Source organism: Oncorhynchus gorbuscha, linkage group LG14 (assembly GCF_021184085.1).
Source record: "Oncorhynchus gorbuscha isolate QuinsamMale2020 ecotype Even-year linkage group LG14, OgorEven_v1.0, whole genome shotgun sequence".
NCBI classification, from domain to species: Eukaryota; Metazoa; Chordata; class Actinopteri; order Salmoniformes; family Salmonidae; genus Oncorhynchus; species Oncorhynchus gorbuscha.
Genome location: NC_060186.1, coordinates 15536978 through 15556662, shown reverse-complemented (window position 1 = coordinate 15556662; position 19685 = coordinate 15536978). Strand labels below are relative to the sequence as shown.

Here is a 19685-nt window from a genome sequence, read left to right as displayed (position 1 = left end):
AGAATCTAACCACTTGTGGGAAAATTGGGACACACTAAATAAACAACAACAACACAAATAATTATCTATCCAAAATGGAGATGTATGAGTAAACCACTCCTCCAATCTTTTTGGCTCTACAACAAAGAACAAACAGCAAGAAAATACTGTACATGATCAAATACAAATCTTATAATCAACTGATAAAGACTACCAAAACCCACTGGATTCTCCATTTAATGAACTACAGGACAAATTGCAAACCCTCCAACCCTAACAGGCCTGTGGTGTTGATGGTATCCTAAATTAAATGATCAAATATACAGACCACAAATTCCAATTGGCTATACTAAAACTCTTTACATCATCCTCAGCTCTGGTATGTTCCCTGATATTTGGAATCGCGGACTGATCACCCCAATCCACAAAAGTAGAGACATATTTGACCCCAATTACTACCGTGGGATATGGGTCACAGCAACCTTGGGAAAATCCTCTGCATTATCATTAACAGCAGACTTGCACATTTCCTCAGTAAAAACAGTGTACTGAGCAAATGTCAAATTGGCTTTTTACCAAATTACCGTACGACAGACCACAAATTCACCCTACAAACCCTAATTGACAAACAAACCAAAACAAAGACAAAGTCTTCTCATGCTTTGTTGATTTCAAAAAAGCCTTTCACTCAATTTGGCATGAGGGTCTGCTATACAAATTGATAGAAAGCAGTGTTGGGGGGAAAACATACAATATTATAAAATCCATGTACACAAACAACAAGTGTGCGGTTAAAATTGGCAAAAAAAAACACATTTCTTTCCAGAGGACTGTGGGGTGAAACAGGGATGCAGCTTGAGCCCTACCCTCTTCAACATATATAAATCAACGAATTGGAGAGGGCACTAGAACAGTATACAGCACCGGGCCTCACCCTACTAGAATCTGAAGTCAAATGTCTACTATTTGCTGGTGATCTGGTGCTTCTGTCCCCAACCTAGGAGGGCCGACAGCAGCACCTAGATCTTCTGCAAAGATTCTGCCAGACCTGGGCCCTGACAGTAAATCTCAGTATGACCAAAATAATAATGGTGTTCCAAAAAGGTCCAGTTGCCAGGACCACAAATACAAATTCCATCTAGACACTATTGTCCTTGATAAAACAAAAACCTATTCATACCTCAACACCTCAAGTTATCATAGATAACTTCCACAAGGATGTGAATGATCAAAGAGACAAGGCAAGAAGAGCCTTCTGTGCCATCAAAAGGAAAATAAAACTCAACATCCTAATTAGGATGTGTCTAAAAAAACTTCAATCCGTTATCCAACTCATTGCCTTCTATGGTTGTGAGGTCTCACCAACCAAGAATTCACAAAATGGGACAAACACCCAATTGAGACTCTGCATGCAGAATCCTCCAAAACCCCAAACAATGCATGCTGAGCAGAATTAGGACTACATGCGTTAGTTATCAAACTCACGAAAAGAGCTGTTTAATTCTACAACCACCTAAAGGGAAGTGATGCCCAAACAATCCACCACAAAACCCTCACCTACAGAGAGATTAACCTAGAGAAGAAACCCTAAACAAGCTGGTTCTGGGGCTCTGTTCACAGACACAAACTGACCCCACAGAGCCCCAGGATACAAATTCATTTAGACCCGACCAAATTATGAGAAATAGGCAGACCTGGCTCTCGAGCGATGACTGGCTATGTGCACACTGCCCACAGAATGAGGTAGAAACTGAGTTACACTTCCTAACCTCCTGCCAATTGTATGACCACATTAGAGACACATATTTCCCATAGATTATAGACCCTCAATGAATTTGAAAACAAATCAAACATTGATAAACTCCCATATCTGTTAGGCGAAATACGGCAGTGTGCAGTCATAGCAGCAAGATCTGTGGCCCGTTGCCATGAGAAAAGGGCAACCAGAGGAACACAAACAACATTGTAACTACAACGTATAATCATCTGTTTGTGTATTTCCCCTTTCATACTTCAACCACTTGCACATTGTCACAACACTGTACAAATCCAATAATATAACATTTGAAATGTCTATATAATTGTATAACGTTTGTGAGTGTAATGTTTCCCTTGTTCATTTCCCTTGTTTATTGTCCATTCCACATGCAAACATGTTTCCGATGCCAATGAAGCCGATTCAATTGAATTTTGAGAGAGGGAGAAAGAGAGAGAGGGAGAAAGAGAGAGAGAGAGAGAGAGAGGGAGAGAGAGAGAGAGGAAGAGAGAGAGGGAGAAAGAGAGAGAGGAAGAGAGAGAGGGAGAAAGAGAGAGAGAGAGGAAGAGAGAGAGGGAGAAAGAGAGAGAGAGGGGAAGAGAGAGAGAGAATCTTGTTTTATCACTCTTGGTCATCTCTTCTCTGTTCAGGATAACATCATAAGCTTTTGTGCTGGAGAATTCCACAACACAAAAAAAGAGACAGTTCTAGAACACATGCACAGAAACGGGGACATGAATTCTAGAATTCCCACAAATGGGATAAAAGCTGTTGAATTCCTATGCGCAAAGGGAGACACTGTAGAGCTCTAGAATGTAAGTCAAGGATTCTACCATCAAACTCCAGTGATTATGGATGAGGTAACCACAGTCTGCAAATCAGCCGTCTTCCCCAAAGTATCAGTTCCACCCTACATTACTGTCCCGGGGTAGCAAGCAGTAAGGAATTTTGAGTTTCCCAAATAAATTCCACCAGAGGCTTTGGCCATCTCATTCTTGATCATGTATTTCCGCTAAACTCCATCTGACTGCCTCATACCCCCTTTTCCCCCTCCCCTAGCTCTCTTTGAGGTCCGTCGCTATGGAAATCTTCCCCAAAAATTCAGCTGGGTTCCAAATTAGGTCAGTGAGTCATGTCACTGTCCATGCTCGGCTGCTCTAGTCTCGACACACTGGTGCATTATGGGGGATGTGAAACGTGAGTGTGTGACTGAGGCCAGAGTGCACAACCAGGTCACCACTCACACACAGCCAAGAAAATACACTGAACAGAGCCCCAGTATAAACACGTGCACAAACACATACACAGACAGTCATGCCCAGTCTCTCCAAAATACCCCCTGGCACCTCTCACCCAAAGAATACTGACTAAACTAAACATCCATATTAGCTGCTGTTGCTCCTTTGGTCCCAGTCCTAATGCCTTTAAAAGGCTGCCTGCAGTGGAAGGCAACCTCATACAGACACTGAATGATCTATCAGAGGCACAAAGCTTCAACTGAGCTCAACGGACTATGACTCAAGCTGGATATGTCTCTTTGAAGAACACTTTCACTGGAGTGTTTCCAGTGTGTGTGCATGTTTGCACTCGTGTGCGCATGTGAGCAAGTGTGTGTGTGTGTGTGTGTGTGTGTGTGTGTGTGTGTGTGTGTGTGTGTGTGTGTGTGTGTGTGTGTGTGTGTGTGTGTGTGTGTGTGTGTGTGTGTGTGTGTGTGTGTGTGTGTGTGTGTGTGTGTGTGTGTGTGTGTGTTGAGCCCACACTGAGACACCCAGATGAGGAGTCCCTCTCCACTGTCTGGTTTAGAGGTCGTGACCCCAAAGGGCCTGTAAACGAGGTGAGAGTTTGCACAGGGGGGCGAGACAGGATTCCCAGGCAGTCTAACATTCCGGAACCAGAGGAACGCTCCTTGGACTTCCGTGTGCCGTGAACTGTTACAGGAAGACCAGAGGGGTTCAGTCTGTCATGTTCTTAGGCTGTATTGTGTGTGTGAGTGGGGGGGGGGAGGGTAGGTCAAGAGGGAGAGAAATAAACACAATTACACACCGAAATGTCAGACATTGTCTGTTATTCACTTAAGCAATGGGCAGGAACCAGACAGAACTGTTTTAGGCTACTGGAATAGTGTGCAGTTTGGTTCACCTGCCGTTGATGGGGCAACCTCAGATCAGGCTTCATTTGCCAGACCACTATTAATGTCAATCCCTGGTCTCACCCATATAATCCTTTCATAATCATAGACACACAACCCCACTACCATTAAACCACTGACACACGCGCACACACACACACACACACACACACACACACACACACACACACACACACACACACACACACACACACACACACACACACACACACACACACACACACACACACACACACACACACACACACACACACACACACACACACACACACTTTCTCTCATATGTCAGATGTATTCTTCAAAAACAATTACATGCAACATTTTCTGATGTCCCCTCTTCTAAAACGAGATAGGTCCCTATGCCTGGGGGAGGCTCGCTATAGCAACCCCCTCAGCCTTTTGTCTTTGTGGAACTACAGAATGTCGCGGGGGAGTCATGCATCACCGCTGGAAAGCATTTCTCCACATTCCCTAGTATCTGTGTGCGCACTAACGCACATATACTGGGACAGTCTCCGCGGTGCTGTATGGTTAACGGAATAGGGATGACACGCATTCCGGTGCAGTAGGCTAGTGATGAGAGGAGCCCCGTCGCGGGTGTAGCCTACATCGATGACTCACAACCGGGGCCTCAGAAATTCCACCAAATGATGTGGAAGTACGGCGTGGTAATTTGAGTTTTACGCATTAGTACTTGGTTATTCTTTAGTACAATGCATTCGCTGGTATTCCCCTTCCTTACAAGAAAATCCATTACCACCCTGTTCACTTTTCGGACACAACTTTGAATCAAAGGAGGGGAACTAATAAAGTATTAGTGCAAAATCCCATTTAGCAATAATACGGTCACGTTGGCTGTAAAAAATCTACATGGTACAATACCCTGTTATGATTTACATCACTATATTCCCTACTACAGCAAATAGAGACGTGGCCACATTGAAATAAAGCATAGCCAATGTATTCAATATAATTGAGGTCATTAAATCACGCTTTTTTTTCTCTCATACGTCCTTTTCTAAAAAAAAGTGTATTTTTGCCACCTCTCTGATCTTGGACCATGGCATGGAACAGGAGCTCACATTAAACAGTTTCAGTCATGGGAGGAATTTAACAGCGCCACACAGATGCTCAGAAATAATTTATCCTTACAGTAAACCTGTTGTAGGTCAATATTGAGGCATTTTGCTGTTTGTACAGTGCGATCATTGCGCGTCTGAAAGCAGGGCTCTTTGATTCATGGTACAGAGCCTCTACTGTACGGACGCGGGCGAACTGTACCGTGGCAGTGGCACAGGGTCCACTTCAGCCAAACTGACTGGAGGGAGACAAAAAGCATCCATCCATCCATCCATACCAGCGAAAACGCCCGCGACTACAGGCAATGCATACCGCAATCTCAAAACACACATTTCGTGCTTGTTTCCCAAGAGATTACTGACTCTGGCATAATAGCCTATACGATCAATTGCATACACGCACAATCTATGTGATAGTGTTTGACCTAAAACAGGCAACCAAATTATTTCCCAACCTCGGCGACACAGGATGGAATTACGCGTCCGCCGGATAGATGGCTGTTACAACCTTGTAATGATTTATCAAATGCATGATTCAACACAGTCAACAAATAGATCGATATCAACATGCCACAACAGAGTGGGTCCATGGGCAGGACGTCACAGATCAATGAACACAACACACAACAAATTCGAGAGAGACAGAGACCCTACCTACCTGGTTGGAACATACTTTGGAAATAAAAGATGACCAGAATAAAAGATCCCAAACAAGTGGCGAGTACCATCCGGCATATTCTGCTCATCCTCATCAGCTCGAGCAGAGTCTGTTTCATGGCTGGCAGGGAATGACTGTGGCGGATTTTCTGTGGGGAGGTCGGTCGGTCGGTCTGAGCACCGGGGCTTGGCGTGCCGTTGTGGTACTGATGGTGATACTCACTGCAATTGTCCGCTACTCAATGAGCTCAATGCCTTCACTCTGGACTGTACTATTCGTCCCTCCCTCCTAAACTACAGGGGAAACAAGACAACGATTCTGCCCCCTTTTGCAACAGAAAATGAGCGCGCCCAAACGCGATGAGCAAGGTAGACGAGTAAAAGAAAACCGCTATCTCACATCGCACATTGAGAAATGAATGGTTTTACACCACATTGCTATGTTTATTTTTGTATGTGTCTAAATATGTCTAAGTGTTTCCCCCTTGTAATAAGATTATTTATGGAAAGAGGAATTATCACCATCTGAGTGAGTGACTGTGTAAGCGAAGTACTGTGTGGATGAATTCCTCTCACAGCAAGAACAGGCGAACACTAACAGAGAACTAGATCGATGCCGCTGACATAACACAGACATGGTGAAACTGTTCATTATAATAGAGATTACATAACGTAAACTACTGTACAAACCGGCGTTCTTGTATGAAAATGGTTTGTGGATCAGTTTGTGAGCAAATGTAGCTAATTGAATGGTGCGCATCTATAGATTAGATAGATGGTTCTTGTTCAAGTCCAGTGATGGGAATACCATATTTAGATATTTTAATTGCAAGACAAATCAATTGAGTTGATTGAATTTCAATCAAATAATGTTGTCAAATCAGGCTAGTGAGTTATATATATGTGTTTTACCTGAATATGACATGGCTAAAAGTGACACATTTTACCCGTTGGCAGTCTTGCAGGGGCCATAGGAGGATACGGTATGCCAATGTAGTAATTCCTCAATACTACGGTTATGGGTATTATAGCACCACCTAGTGTCAGTGGTTGACAGATTTTTTTTTTTCTCAAAGTAGCCATAGAAAAGAGTTTGGGTTTTTGCCCTAGCACTACACAGCTGATTCAAATAATCAACTCATCATCAAGCTTTAATTATTTGAATCAGCTGTGCATTGCTAGGGCAAAAACCAAAACGTGCACCCAGTTGCCCAGGGACCGAGTTTGGTAAACCCTGCCATAGAGTACCACAGTGTGAGTCATCATCAGTGGCGATTTTAGCATGTACATCTTAGTGGGGCAAACAAAAAAATGCAACTAATTATGCATGCCAGCAAAGCCACTACACAACACAACACTAAACAATATATTTATTGCATTAAAACGATGACAAACTGTGCCCACAAACTGTTAGGACCTACATAAAGCTGTCCTAACAGCAGTCCCAACACCTTACAACTGCTACAACTGGCTATCAGTGGAGCCTTGCCTGGCAGCGAAACAGTTCATTCAGCCTCATTTACTGCCTTCTTAAAATCATAGCTGATATGGCTGACTTGTTTGTTTAAACAAATGTGGTTTCTACTGACATTTGAGATGTACAAATTATGGCATAATGGGACGACGAGCAGATAAGAGGCAATCCGTAATTTAGATTAAGACATTCATGAGCGAACTAGGACGGATATTGTCAATATAACTATTTGTTCAGCACTTTGGAAATGTACAGCGACAGAATTCAGAGCATGGGCCATTCTTACACCAAGTCAGAACAGTAGGATAAATAACAGGAGTATGTAAGCAGACAATGAAAGCTCTTACAATATTCAATGATTACATTTCTCTAAAACAGGCTATATGCTACATGTGCATCACAGAGTCTGAACAGTAGGTGAAATTAAGAGGGGAAAAGGGACCAGATGATACACGTGAGGGACATGGGCTACTAACAGCTTACTACAGAACATACACTTAGTATTACTGTCTTAGTTACAGTATACATATCTCCCTGGCATATTACATCATCTATGCAGCAGCATACAATACATTTTTGGACACACCTTGTTATGCTGTGTTCACTTCCTTCCAAACCACTCATTGTTGAATTGGAGATTTCCAACTTGTTGTGTAATGTTTATGTCCAATGGCCGATGGCCGATGAGCACCGATACGTTTGATCTATAATTTCTCTTCCTTATTTATCTTCATATGACAAGGATTGAAAAGGATTTGCCAATAGACTGTCAACTTGATTCAAGATGATGACTGCTAGCTAAGTTTTTGAAAGTATGATTTGGTCACACATCTGTGTCCAATGACCTTGAGCCTTCTTGGATGGGCACTTTTAATGTAACTCTATGGCAGCACCCAAAGGGCTAGAATTTTCAAAGTCCGCAGTTAGACTTCACGGTGAAGTAGTGTCCCCATGAGTGACAGAATACTAAGCCAATCACAGCGCAACGCTCCGTATTTTCTGCTGGCTTGCCCCACAGAACACACTTATTCAAGAAAACAAAAAAAAGAGACTGTTTGTATGCAGCTTTATTAACTCAATGATATTTCTATATTTTCTTTTACATTGTTTGCAAACTGATATGTGACATATATTAATGCCAAAATAACATGCAAAACAGGCAAACCCCCCCCCCACCCCCAAAAATATGGGGCTTGTCTGAAAGAGATTTACATGGTAATCAAAATGTCACGCCATGGTAAGCCTACATGAAACACAGCCTTTATTTGAAGTGTTTCTAAAATCCCCAATGGGAAAAATGACTGGTGGAAAAACAATTGGAACCATTTTCCTGTTTGACTGCTAGGTTTTATGGGTATTAGGACACCTTCACTGTGGATCTTTATTGAGCAAGTCCACAGGGATCTATTCTAAAAACCAATGGAAACAACTTCTGAAAAGATCCCAAAGCAAAGTGACAAACATGTGAATCAATGTATCGTTATATGATTATAACTAGGACAATTGGAGACATAGATGAATGGTATTCCTAATAACCTGTTCTGGGTGATATCAAATACATCTCCAGACAGACACTGTTCCGCTTTCCTTCTATTGATCTAATTATATTCTAATAGCGTTTGTAGACTGGTGTACTTTTCCTTATTGGTACATCAGTCTCTGAATGCTCAATGTGTCTGCATAAGGAATAAACAGTACGGTTGTCTAGAGGACAAGCTGAACTGTAAGCAGTAATATAACATGTCTTCCTCAAGCAGAACTAAATCGTTAGTGAAGCATGCCTCTACAATGTTCCACGGGGACATATCCTGGTGATTATGTGCTGACAGGTGAAAAAGTGTCTGCATAAAAGAGAGAGAAACAGTGCAAACACATGCGCACACACACGTGCTTAGTCTGAATTGTAGGTAACATTTGTGTCTGAAGTGATGGATGATAAAAGCCTTATTAGGGGGGGGGGGGGGGGGGGGTTCTATATCATTCTAGGTGTTGTAGCCTTTTGCCCCTGTCTCTCCTCCCATTAGTATGAGAGACCTTACTAATGATCCCTGTGAATATTCATCACAGTGTTTAAGTCAGTCACTATGTCCTGCAGAACTGAGACAGAGAGAATGACAAATGGAGATAGTGAGAGAGAGAAAAAGAGATTGTAATCTTAGGTTAATGTATCCCTATGTGAACCACTTACTTTAATTAAAAGTAAGAGCATTTTATTCATGAATATTTCTCCATTCTGATAAGTTTAATCTCGATCTGTTCATTACATTACATTACGGCACTTAAATCCCTTCAGCCCATAGCTACAGAACCCTGCATAAAAGCATGAACTGTGTTTCTACAGTATTTAAATGCTCAATCAGGGCTTTATCGCTACTCAGCAGCCATTGAACTGAGTCAGTCCAGTCACAGACTAATGAGTATTCATATGGACTGCAGAGTTCACAGCTGAAAAGTGTCAGAGGTGCCTCCGCAGGTTAATATCAAAGTTTGGTTCCTTAATATGGCAAAAGAAGAAGAGAAGAAAAAAACATGTAAACAGGAAGTGACCCCAGTGTCTAGGGCCAGCAGCAACAGTGTCAGTCCCCGCCCACCTGTCAATCAGGCTCCGGACTCAGAGGTCATTAGACGGTTGATAGCTGCCCGTCACACAACAGTGAGGATGTTCTGACTGGCTTCTCCCTGCTATCTGTACCGTTGCCTTGGACAACAGTGATTGACAGCAGGGGGCTAACCTCAGCAGTTCCCTCTGACCATCATGGTGTCAGTGGCACGCTGAGTTACTGTCAGTTTGGGCAACACCTGAGGGAGAGACACACAATTAATAACCATTTAACAACACAGACTCAACATCCTTTCTAAGGAGAGTGAAAACATGTGTGTGAAGTTCATACACTTTCAAAACAAAATCCCACCCCACCCAGCACTACTGTTATAAAACCTCTGTGAACCATATCACACTTCTCAAATCCCATCTTCCCTGCTGTTGGAAACTAAAGTTTTCTACAAACTCCATGAAACAGTCTATTGAAGTCTAAAGAAAGTTTTCAAAGTGTCAGGAGAGTGAAAAGCAGCCCAGCAGAACATTGGGCTGAGGGCTCCATCCTGTATTAGCTTATAGGAAATGGACTGTGTGTGATGTGGTTTGTAATGCAAGTCTATGAATAATTCACACAGGGAGCATTAGCAGCAAGCAAACCATCAGAGACAGTTGATCTGGGACAGGCTGGACTTTTGATAATATATGGTGGCCATTTTGTGCCGGATTGTTCACCATACATTAGTTAGTGCAATGGAGAGGAAAGGACACGGGCGTACTGACCTGGGCACAAACAGGGTGGAGTCCCACAGTGGTGTCCCACAGTGGTGTCCAGCTGCTGTTTGATCAGACCACACCTCAGAGCCACAACAAAGCCCTGGATCACCTCCCCTGCACTGGGCCCCATCAAATGGAGACCTACCACACGCTCCTGTGGAGGTGACAGAACACACACACACACACACACACACACACACTATAATATACAGAAAAAACAAACAAATACACCTATACAGGGTGGAAAAAGCTGAATGAACATGGAGAAGTGTTCCTCTAGAGCAGGGATGGGCAACTCCAGCACTCCCAAGGCCTGACTGATGTCGTGCTTTTGCCCAAGCTAACACACCTGACTCCAATAATTGGTTTAATCAGCTGTGTTTTCTAGGGATGGCCCCAGAGGACTGGAATTGTCTATCCTTGCTTTAAAGGAAAGATAATATCATCAAAGAGTAAAGACATTTAAAATATAGCACTAAAATCCCAAACACATACAGTTGAAGTCAGAAGTTTACACACACCGTAGCCAAATACATTTAAACTCAGTTATTCACAATTCCTGACATTTAATCCCAATTCCCTGTTTTAGGTCAGTCAGGATCACCACTTTGTTTTAAGAATGTGAAATGTCAGAATAATAGTAGAGAGAATGATTTATTTCAGATTGTATTTCTTTCATCACATTCCGTGTGGGTCAGAAGTTTACATACACTATTAGTATTTGGTAGCATTGCCTTTAAATTGTTTAACTTGGGTCAAATGTTTCAGGTAGCCTTCCACAAGCTTCCCACAATAAGTTGGGTGAATTTTGGCCCATTTCTCCTGACAGAGCTGGTGTAACTGAGACAGGTTTGTAGGCCTCCTTGCTCACATGCGTTTCTCAGTTCTGTCCACAAATTTTCAATAGGATTGAGGTCAGGGCTTTGTGATGGCCACTCCAACACCTTGACTTTGTTGTCCTTAAGCCATTTTGCCACAACTTTGGAAGTATGCTTGAGGTCATTGTCCATTTGGAACACCCATTTGTGACCAAGCTTTAACTTCCTGACTGATGTCTTGAGATGTTGCTTCAATATATCCACATAATTTTCCTTCCTCATGATGCCATCTATTTTGTGAAGATACCAGTCCCTCCTGCAGCAAAACACCCACACAACATGATGCTGCCACCCCGTGCTTCACGGTTGGGATGGTGTTCTTCAGCTTGCAAGCCTCCCCCTTTTTCCTTCAAACATAATGATGGTCATTATGGCCAAACAGTTCTATTTATGTTTCATCAGACCAGAGGACAATTCTCCAAAAAGTACGATCTTTGTCCCCATGTGCAGTTGCAAACAGTAGTCTGGCTTTTTTTATGGCGGTTTTACTGTGGATATAGATCATTTTGTACCCGTTTCCTCCAGCATCTTCACAAGGTCCTTTGCTGTTGTTCTGGGATTGATTTGCACTTTTTGCACCAAAGTACATTCATCTCTAGGAGACAGAACACGTCTCCTTCCTGAGCGGTATGACGGCTGGTCCCATGGTGTTTATACTTACGTACTATTGTTTGTACAGATGAACATGGTACTTTCAGACCTTTGAAAATTGCTCCCAAGGATGAACCAGACTTGTGTGGATTATTTTCCCATGATGTCAAGCAAAGAGGCACTGAGTTTGAAGGTAGGCCTTGAAATACATCCACAGGTACACCTCCAATTGACTCAAATTATGTCAATTAGCCTGTCAGAAGCTTCTAAAGCCATGACATCGTGTTCTAGAATTTTCCAAGCTGTTTAAAGGCACAGTCAACTTACTGACCCACTGGAATTGTGATACAGTGAATTATAATTGAAATGATCTGTCTGTAAACAATTGTTGGAAAAATGACTTGTGTCATGTTAAAGTAGATGTCCTAACCAACTTGCCAAACTATAGTTTGTTAACAAGAAATGTGTGGAGTGGTTGAAAAATGAGTTTTAATAACTCCAACCTAAGTGTATGTAAACTTCCGACCTCAACTGTATGTTCAGGTATTGTGCCCTGTCCCCCGTGGCGATGACGAGTGTCTCTGCTGTGTGATAGGTCCTCCACCCGTTGACATCTTGTCGCCTGATTGGATAACAGCCACAGAGTGACATGACATCACTGACCAGGGCCGTTACTATCGAAATCCCATGAGGAAACACAGAGAATCCTTCCTTAAAGGCCCGTATCCAAGCTGTTTCCTCGTGATTAGCTGTAAACAACAACCACCACCACCCTGTCCAACTGTCCAGACCTCCCTCTACTCCCATTATTCTCACCTGTCCAGAAGCCCCTCCCCCATGCTGACCTGTACAGTGTGTGGCTCCAGTATCCCTCCATGGGCGTTCAGGTAGGTGACGTCCCTCAGCTCCCTCCTCAGCTCGAAGCTCACAGACTTCACATGTTGTTGTACCGCCTCCACCATTTCACCCCAGCCATGGGACACTACAGACCATAATAACACATAGCAACATACCATATGAGCACATAGCAACGCACACATCTAATCAACCACTAGCATTTAAACTCTGAATAGGACGCAAATAACACACACATATTCATACTTCCGGGCATCCTGGAGGGCTTTTCCCAGCAGAGCCTTGGGCAGTATTCCCAGGAACCTCCTGCACCACGTTCACACTGGAACCAGCTAGACCTGGCGGACAGTGAAAGTCAATAACCACTCAGAAAATGATTGAGCACAAAATGGCATTATGTAATGAAGTAATAGACAATATGGTGAAAACACTGTCTGCATCACACACCCCATTTAGTGCCTTTAGGGGTGGGAGCCACCAAGTCAAAGACCAGTACCCTCCTCCTAAAGCCAGTACCCTCCTCCTAAAGCCAGTAGCTTCCTGAAGGAGAAAAGGGGAAAAGGGGGGAATACGAACAGAGAAGTGGGTGAGGGAAAAGAGAGGTGTCAGTCAGATAAAGTCAAATACCAAATCCTCTCACTGTCAAGTTCCTTCCTCTCATTTCCACTTATCTCTGGATTTCAGAATATAACAGCTCATATCATTAGCATAAAATCAATTTAAATGATAATTATCACAGTATGCTTGGGCACACTGAGTATTGGCCAGATCAGATGACTGCTGATTAAACGAGTTAGTGTGTGTAGGCTGGCTCACAGCCAATTGGGGTTAACACAGCTTTATGCAGGTTGACTACATGTAGAGAGATGGAATCTCTCATCTTTGAAGAGGGTTGCAAATCCCAGAAAGGACAAAAAGGGATTAAAACGGACATATAAGATAGAAAGATCATTAAGAAAGCCTGCAGGGAGAATGGATTAAACTCAAATAATTGTTATTAATGAGTTTCTCTGAATTTGAAACGTAATTAAAAGAACAATTCCTCTTAAAAAAAAGAGCAAGACTAGAAGAGAAGGTGTGACAGATCCATTACATTTACATTACATTTAAGTCATTTAGCAGACGCTCTTATCCAGAGCGACTTACAAATTGGTGCATTCACCTTATGACATCCAGTGGAACAGCCACTTTACAATAGTGCATCTAAATATTTTAAGGGGGGGGGGTGAGAAGGATTACTTTATCCTATCCTAGGTATTCCTTAAAGAGGTGGGGTTTCAGGTGTCTCCGGAAGGTGGTGATTGACTCCGCTGTCCTGGCGTCGTGAGGGAGTTTGTTCCACCATTGGGGAGCCAGAGCAGCGAACAGTTTTGACTGGGCTGAGCGGGAACTGTACTTCCTCAGTGGTAGGGAGGCGAGCAGGCCAGAGGTGGATGAACGCAGTGCCCTTATTTGGGTGTAGGGCCTGATCAGAGCCTGGAGGTACTGAGGTGCCGTTCCCCTCACAGCTCCGTAGGCAAGCACCATGGTCTTAAAGAGGGTGGTAGATCAGTGACAGACAGGAAGAGACACAGACAGACAGTACTGTATGTGTTGTGTCTAGACACACAGAGCAGTCAGGGGATGTCTGTTGCTGTAACGGTTTTCTAGGTGTGGTGAAGGAGAGTCGGACCAAAACCTATCGTGTAGATTGCGATCCATATTTAATCAAACAAACGTAAACACGAAATAACAAACACTACAAAACAATAAACGTAACGAAAACCGAAACAGTCTATACTTGTCAACTAATACAGCGACAGGAACTAAGGACAATCACCCACGACAAACTCAAAGAATATGGCTGCCTAAATATGGTTCCCAATCAGAGACAACGATAAACACCTGCCTCTGATTGAGAACCACTCCAGACAGCCATAGACTTTGCTAGATAACCCACTAAGCTACAATCCCAATACCACCACCAAAACCAAGACAAACACACCACAATACAAAAACCCCATACCACACCCTGGCCTGACCCAATACATGAAGATAAATACAAAATACTTCGACCAGGGCGTGACAGAACCCCCCCCAAGGGACTCCCGAACGCACCTCAAAACAATAGGGAGGGTCCGGGTGGACGTTTGTCCATGGTGGCGGCTCCGGCGCGGGACGTGGACCCCACTCAGTCAATGTCTTAGTCCCTTCTCCTTGTGTCCCTGGATAGTCCACCCTCGCCGCCGACCATGGCCTAGTAGTCCTCAACCAGAAACCCACTGGACTGAAGAGCAGTTCGGGAGTGAGGGAAAGCTCGGGAGTGAGAGAAAGCTCGGGAGTGAGAGAATGCTCAGGAGTGAGAGAAAGCTCGGGAGTGAGAGAAAGCTCGGGCGTGAGAGAAAGCTCGGGAGTGAGAGGAAGCTCGGGCGTGAGAGGAAGCTCGGGCGTGAGAGGAAGCTCGGGCGTGAGAGGAAGCTCGGGCAGGTAGATAGATCTACCAGATCCTGGCTGGCTGGTGGTTTCAGCAGATCCTGGCCGACTGGCAGATCCTGGCCGACTGGCAGATCCTGGTCAGATCCTGGTCGACTGGCAGATCCTGGCAGATCCCGGCTGACTGGCGGATCTGGAAGAGTCTGGTTGACTGGCGGATCCTGGCAGACTGAAAGATCTGGCTGCTCCATGCTGACTGGCGGCTCTGACTGCTCCACGCTGACTGGCGACGCTGGCTGCTCCCTGTAGGCAGACAGCTCTGGTGGCTTCTTACAGACTAGCAGCTCTGGCGGCTCCGTGCAGACTGACAGCTCCTTGCAGACTGGCAGCTCTGGCTGCTCCATGCAGACTGACAGCTCTGGCTGCTCCATGCAGGCTGGCTGCACCTTGCAGACTGACAGCTCTGGCTGCTCCATGCAGGCTGGCAGCTCTGGCTGCTCCATGCAGGCTGGCAGCTCTGGCGGCTTCTTACAGACTAGCAGCTCTGGCGGCTCCGTGCAGACTGGCAGCTCCTTGCAGACTGGCAGCTCTGGCTGCTTCATGCAGACTGACAGCTCTGGCTGCTTCATGCAGACTGACAGCTCTGGCTGCTCCATGCAGACTGGCAGCTCCATGCAGACTGGCAGCTCTGGCTGCTCCATGCAGACTGGCAGCTCTGGCTGCTCCATGCAGACTGGCAGCTCTGGCTGCTCCATGCAGACTGGCAGCTCTGGCTGCTCCATGCCGGCTTACAGCTCTGACTGCTCCATGCCGGCTTACAGCTCTGACTGCGCTGAACAGACAGGAGACTCCAGCAGCGCTGTAGAGGAGAAAGGCTCTGGCTGCGCTGAACAGTCAGGAGACTCCGGCAGCGCTGGAGAGGAGGAAGGCTCTGATAGCGCTAGACAGGCGGGAGACTCCGATAGCACTGGAGAGGCGAGGCGCACTGTAGGCCTGATGCGTGGTGCTGGCACTGGTGGAACTGAACCGAGGACACGCACAGGAAGCCTGGTGCGGGGAGCTGCTACCGGAGGGCTGGTGTGTGGAGGTGGCACAGGATGGGCTAGACCGTGAAGGTGTACTGGAGATCTTGAGAGCAGTGCTGGCACAGGACGTGCAAGGCTAGGGATGTGCACAGGAGGCCTAATACGTGAGGCTGGCACCAGCCGACTAACACGCACCTCAGGACGAGTATGGAGCGCTGATCCAGGTGCCATCAAATCCGACACGTTCCGTCTGGCGAATTCCATGCAAAAAGCACCAACACAGCAACTCCCTCATTTCTCTCTCCTCCAATTTCCCCATTAACTCCTTCAGTCTCTGCTTCGCTCACCTCCAACACCGGCTCTGGTTCTGGTCTCCTCCTTGGCTCCTCACGATAAACAGGGAGAGTTGGCTCAGGTCTGACTCCTGACTCTGCCACACTCTTCCTGAGACCCCCCCAATAAATTTTTGGGGCTGACTCTCAGGCTTCCATCCGCGTCGCCGTGCTGCCTCCTCATACCAGCGCCTCTCCGCTTTCTTCGCCTCCAGTTCTTCCTTGGGGCGGCGATATTCTCCAGGCTGAGCCCAGGGTCCTTTACCGTCCAGTTCGTCCTCCCATGTCCATCTCTCCTGTGGCTCCTGCCTGTTGACACGCTGCTTGGTCCATTGGTGGTGGGTGATTCTGTAACGGTTTTCTAGGTGTGGTGAAGGAGAGTCGGACCAAAACGCAGCGTGTAGATTGCGATCCATATTTAATCAAACAAACGTAAACACAAAATAACACAAACACTACAAAACAATAAACGCACCGAAAACCGAAACAGCCTATACTTGTCAACTAATACAGCGACAGGAACTAAGGACAATCACCCACGACAAACTCAAAGAATATGGCTGCCTAAATATGGTTCCCAATCAGAGACAACGATAAACACCTGCCTCTGATTGAGAACCACTCCAGACAGCCATAGACTTTGCTAGAAAACCCACTAAGCTACAATCCCAATACCACCACCAAAACCCCAAGGCAAACACACCACAATACAAAAACCCCATGCCACACCCTGGCCTGACCCAATACATGAAGATAAATACAAAATACTTCGACCAGGGCGTGACAGTTGCAGTCAGGTCCTCCACCTCATATGCCTATAGTAGAGAGGGGACAGAGACAGAGACCGACAGGGAGAGAGAAAGCATTACGGTCCATACTTGTCATACAGTAAGCATTAGCTGTTTGACATTTCCATTAGAGAAGGAAATGAGGCTAAATCACAACCTTGGGCACAAAGAGACTTCTTTGAAGTGTGCTTCTTTGTCTCTCTGGGTGAATATTAGCACACCACATCATTCCTTCAATAACCCCTGAGAAAATGTGTCACCTCGTTTCACTCTGAATTTGAAAGGCATTATGCCCTCTTAAAAAACAACAACTTTAAAACGATTTAACATTTCAGTCTAGGGGTGTTTCTATCAAAGGTGGTGCAGGCAGTGTGGAAAGGAGAATTCTGTTGTGTCCACAGAGATTTGTACAACCCTTCAGATATTGTTATAGGAGCTCTTCTATTGCAACATAAAAACATCCTTTATATCCACACCCATTTCAACATCCATGTCTGATCCATAGTGGGTTGGAATTAGATCGGCAAGCGGTCTCAGAGTGAAACATAGTGAAGAGGTGTAAAAATACAAGTTAGGGCATTTTTCAACAAACATTTGCATCAGCAGCAGAAACACATATCATTGTACCGTTTATGATATTATGTCAATCAATTCGACTGGGACTCGTGAAGTTTACAGTTCAGCACTGCATCTTTTCAATTTATGTTGGTGCAATGTAGCCACCTGGTGGATAAAATCAGAGCTGCACTGAACGTTATACCACAGCATTTCTAAACCATCTTTGGCTATACTATTGGTTATCAATAATTAAATATTTGATGGGTCCAAATTATTTTTTAAATAATCTGATTTAGTAGAGAAACAGGATCTAAAGAGAAGCATACAATATATATTTACCAACACAACTGCGTAAATAAATTCAATAAAATATGAGTCCCACCAACGGAACGTGTTGTTGGAAAGTTCTATCAAGTATATTCTATCCTTCAAGATGATTCTGGAAGGAGTAAGTTATAGCGGTGAACTTTTCCAAATAGTTTCGCTGAAATTTCTGATTCAACCATCAGCGAGTGTGCCGATTTTGTCAGGGGACAGTACACAAACGCATAAGGTGCTGCGGTGGCGTTCACTCGTGGTGAAAACAGGCAAACGCATGGATATGAATATCACTGTAATTATGTGAATACACAATAATATATTATGTCCCTTCCTTGGACACTGTGCTATCTAACCTCCAAACGAGCTTCAATGCCATACAACACTCCTTCCGTGGCATCCAATTGCTCTTAAACGCCAGTAAAACCAAATGCATGCTTTTCAACTGTTCGCTGCCTGCATCCGCACGCCCGACTAGCATCACCACCCTGGATGGTTCCGACCTAGAATATGTGGACATCTATAAGTATCTAGGTATCTGGCTAGACTGTAAACCTTCCTTCCAGACTCATATCAAACATCTCCAATCTAAAATAAAATCTAGAGTCGGCTTTCTATTCCGCAACAAAGCCTCCTTCACTCACGCCGCCAAACTTACTTAAAACTGAATATCCTACCGATCCTCGACTTCGGAGATGTCATCTACAAAATAGCTTCCAATACTCTACTCAGCAAACTGGATGCAGTTTATCACAGTGCCATCCATTTTGTTACTAAAGCACCTTATACCACCTCACCACTGCGACCTGTATGCTATAGTCGGCTGGCCCTCGCTACATATTAGTCGCCAGACCCACTGCTCCAGGTCATCTACAAGTCCATGCTAGGTAAAGCTCTGCATTATCTCAGTTCAGTGGTCACGATGGCAACACCTACCCGTGGCACGTGCTCCAGCAGGTGTATCTCACTGACCATCCCTAAAGCCAACACCTCATTTGTTTTTGTTCCAGTTCTCTGCTGCCTATGAAGTTTGAGACCTTTATCTCCCTCACCAACTTTAAACATCTGCTATCTGAGCAGCTAACCGATCCCTGCAGCTGTACATAGTCCATCGGTAATTAGCCCACCCAATTTACCTACCTCATCCCCATACTGTTTTTATTTATGTACTTTTCTGCTCTTTTGCACACCAGTATCTCTACCTGTACATGACCATTTCATAATTTATCACTCCAGTGTTAATCTGCTAAATTGTAATTATCTGCCTACCTCCTCATGCCTTTTGCACACAATGTATATAGACTCTTTTTTTCTACTGTGTTATTGACTTGTTTATTGTTTACTCCATGTGTAACTTTGTGTTGTTGTCTGTTCACACTGCTATGCTTTCTCTTGGCCAGATCGCAGTTGTAAATGAGAACTTGTTCTCAACTAGCCTACCTGGTTAAATAAAGGTGAAATCAAATTTTTAAAAATCAATATATTAAATGCAATACAATTTTGCACTAGGTCTGATATGTA

General features: G+C 44.5%; 2 protein-coding genes across 5 annotated transcripts in view; both read right to left on the bottom strand.

Moving 5' to 3' along the window:
* LOC123994548 (carbohydrate sulfotransferase 11-like) overlaps window positions 1-5847 on the bottom strand; it is an 82640-nt gene extending 76793 nt beyond the window's left edge. The window contains exon 1 of one of the 2 annotated variants that reach the window (XM_046297251.1): window positions 5622-5847. In XM_046297251.1, the coding sequence (XP_046153207.1) occupies window positions 5622-5739 (118 nt within the window). In that variant the 5' untranslated portion in view covers window positions 5740-5847. The remainder of the gene's footprint in view (window positions 1-5621) is intronic. The other variant, XM_046297252.1, reaches the window with a different exon arrangement.
* Window positions 5848-9089: 3242 nt separating this feature from the next.
* LOC123994551 (thioredoxin reductase 1, mitochondrial-like) lies at window positions 9090-19161 on the bottom strand. 3 transcript variants are annotated; one of them, XM_046297259.1, is made up of 7 exons: window positions 19101-19156; window positions 17269-17315; window positions 13179-13271; window positions 12978-13069; window positions 12722-12858; window positions 10414-10561; window positions 9090-9893 (listed from the first exon to the last, which is right to left on the bottom strand). In XM_046297259.1, the coding sequence occupies exons 3-7, from the start codon at window positions 13181-13183 to the stop codon at window positions 9856-9858; spliced, it is 420 nt and encodes a 139-aa protein (XP_046153215.1). In that variant the 5' UTR covers window positions 13184-13271; window positions 17269-17315; window positions 19101-19156; the 3' UTR covers window positions 9090-9855. The 3 variants fall into 3 exon arrangements, with proteins under 3 accessions (XP_046153215.1, XP_046153214.1, XP_046153216.1); XM_046297258.1 differs by lacking the exon at window positions 17269-17315 and having other exon boundaries at window positions 19101-19161; XM_046297260.1 differs by lacking the exons at window positions 17269-17315; window positions 19101-19156 and adding an exon at window positions 18823-18878.
* Between the last annotated feature and the right edge of the window lie 524 nt (window positions 19162-19685).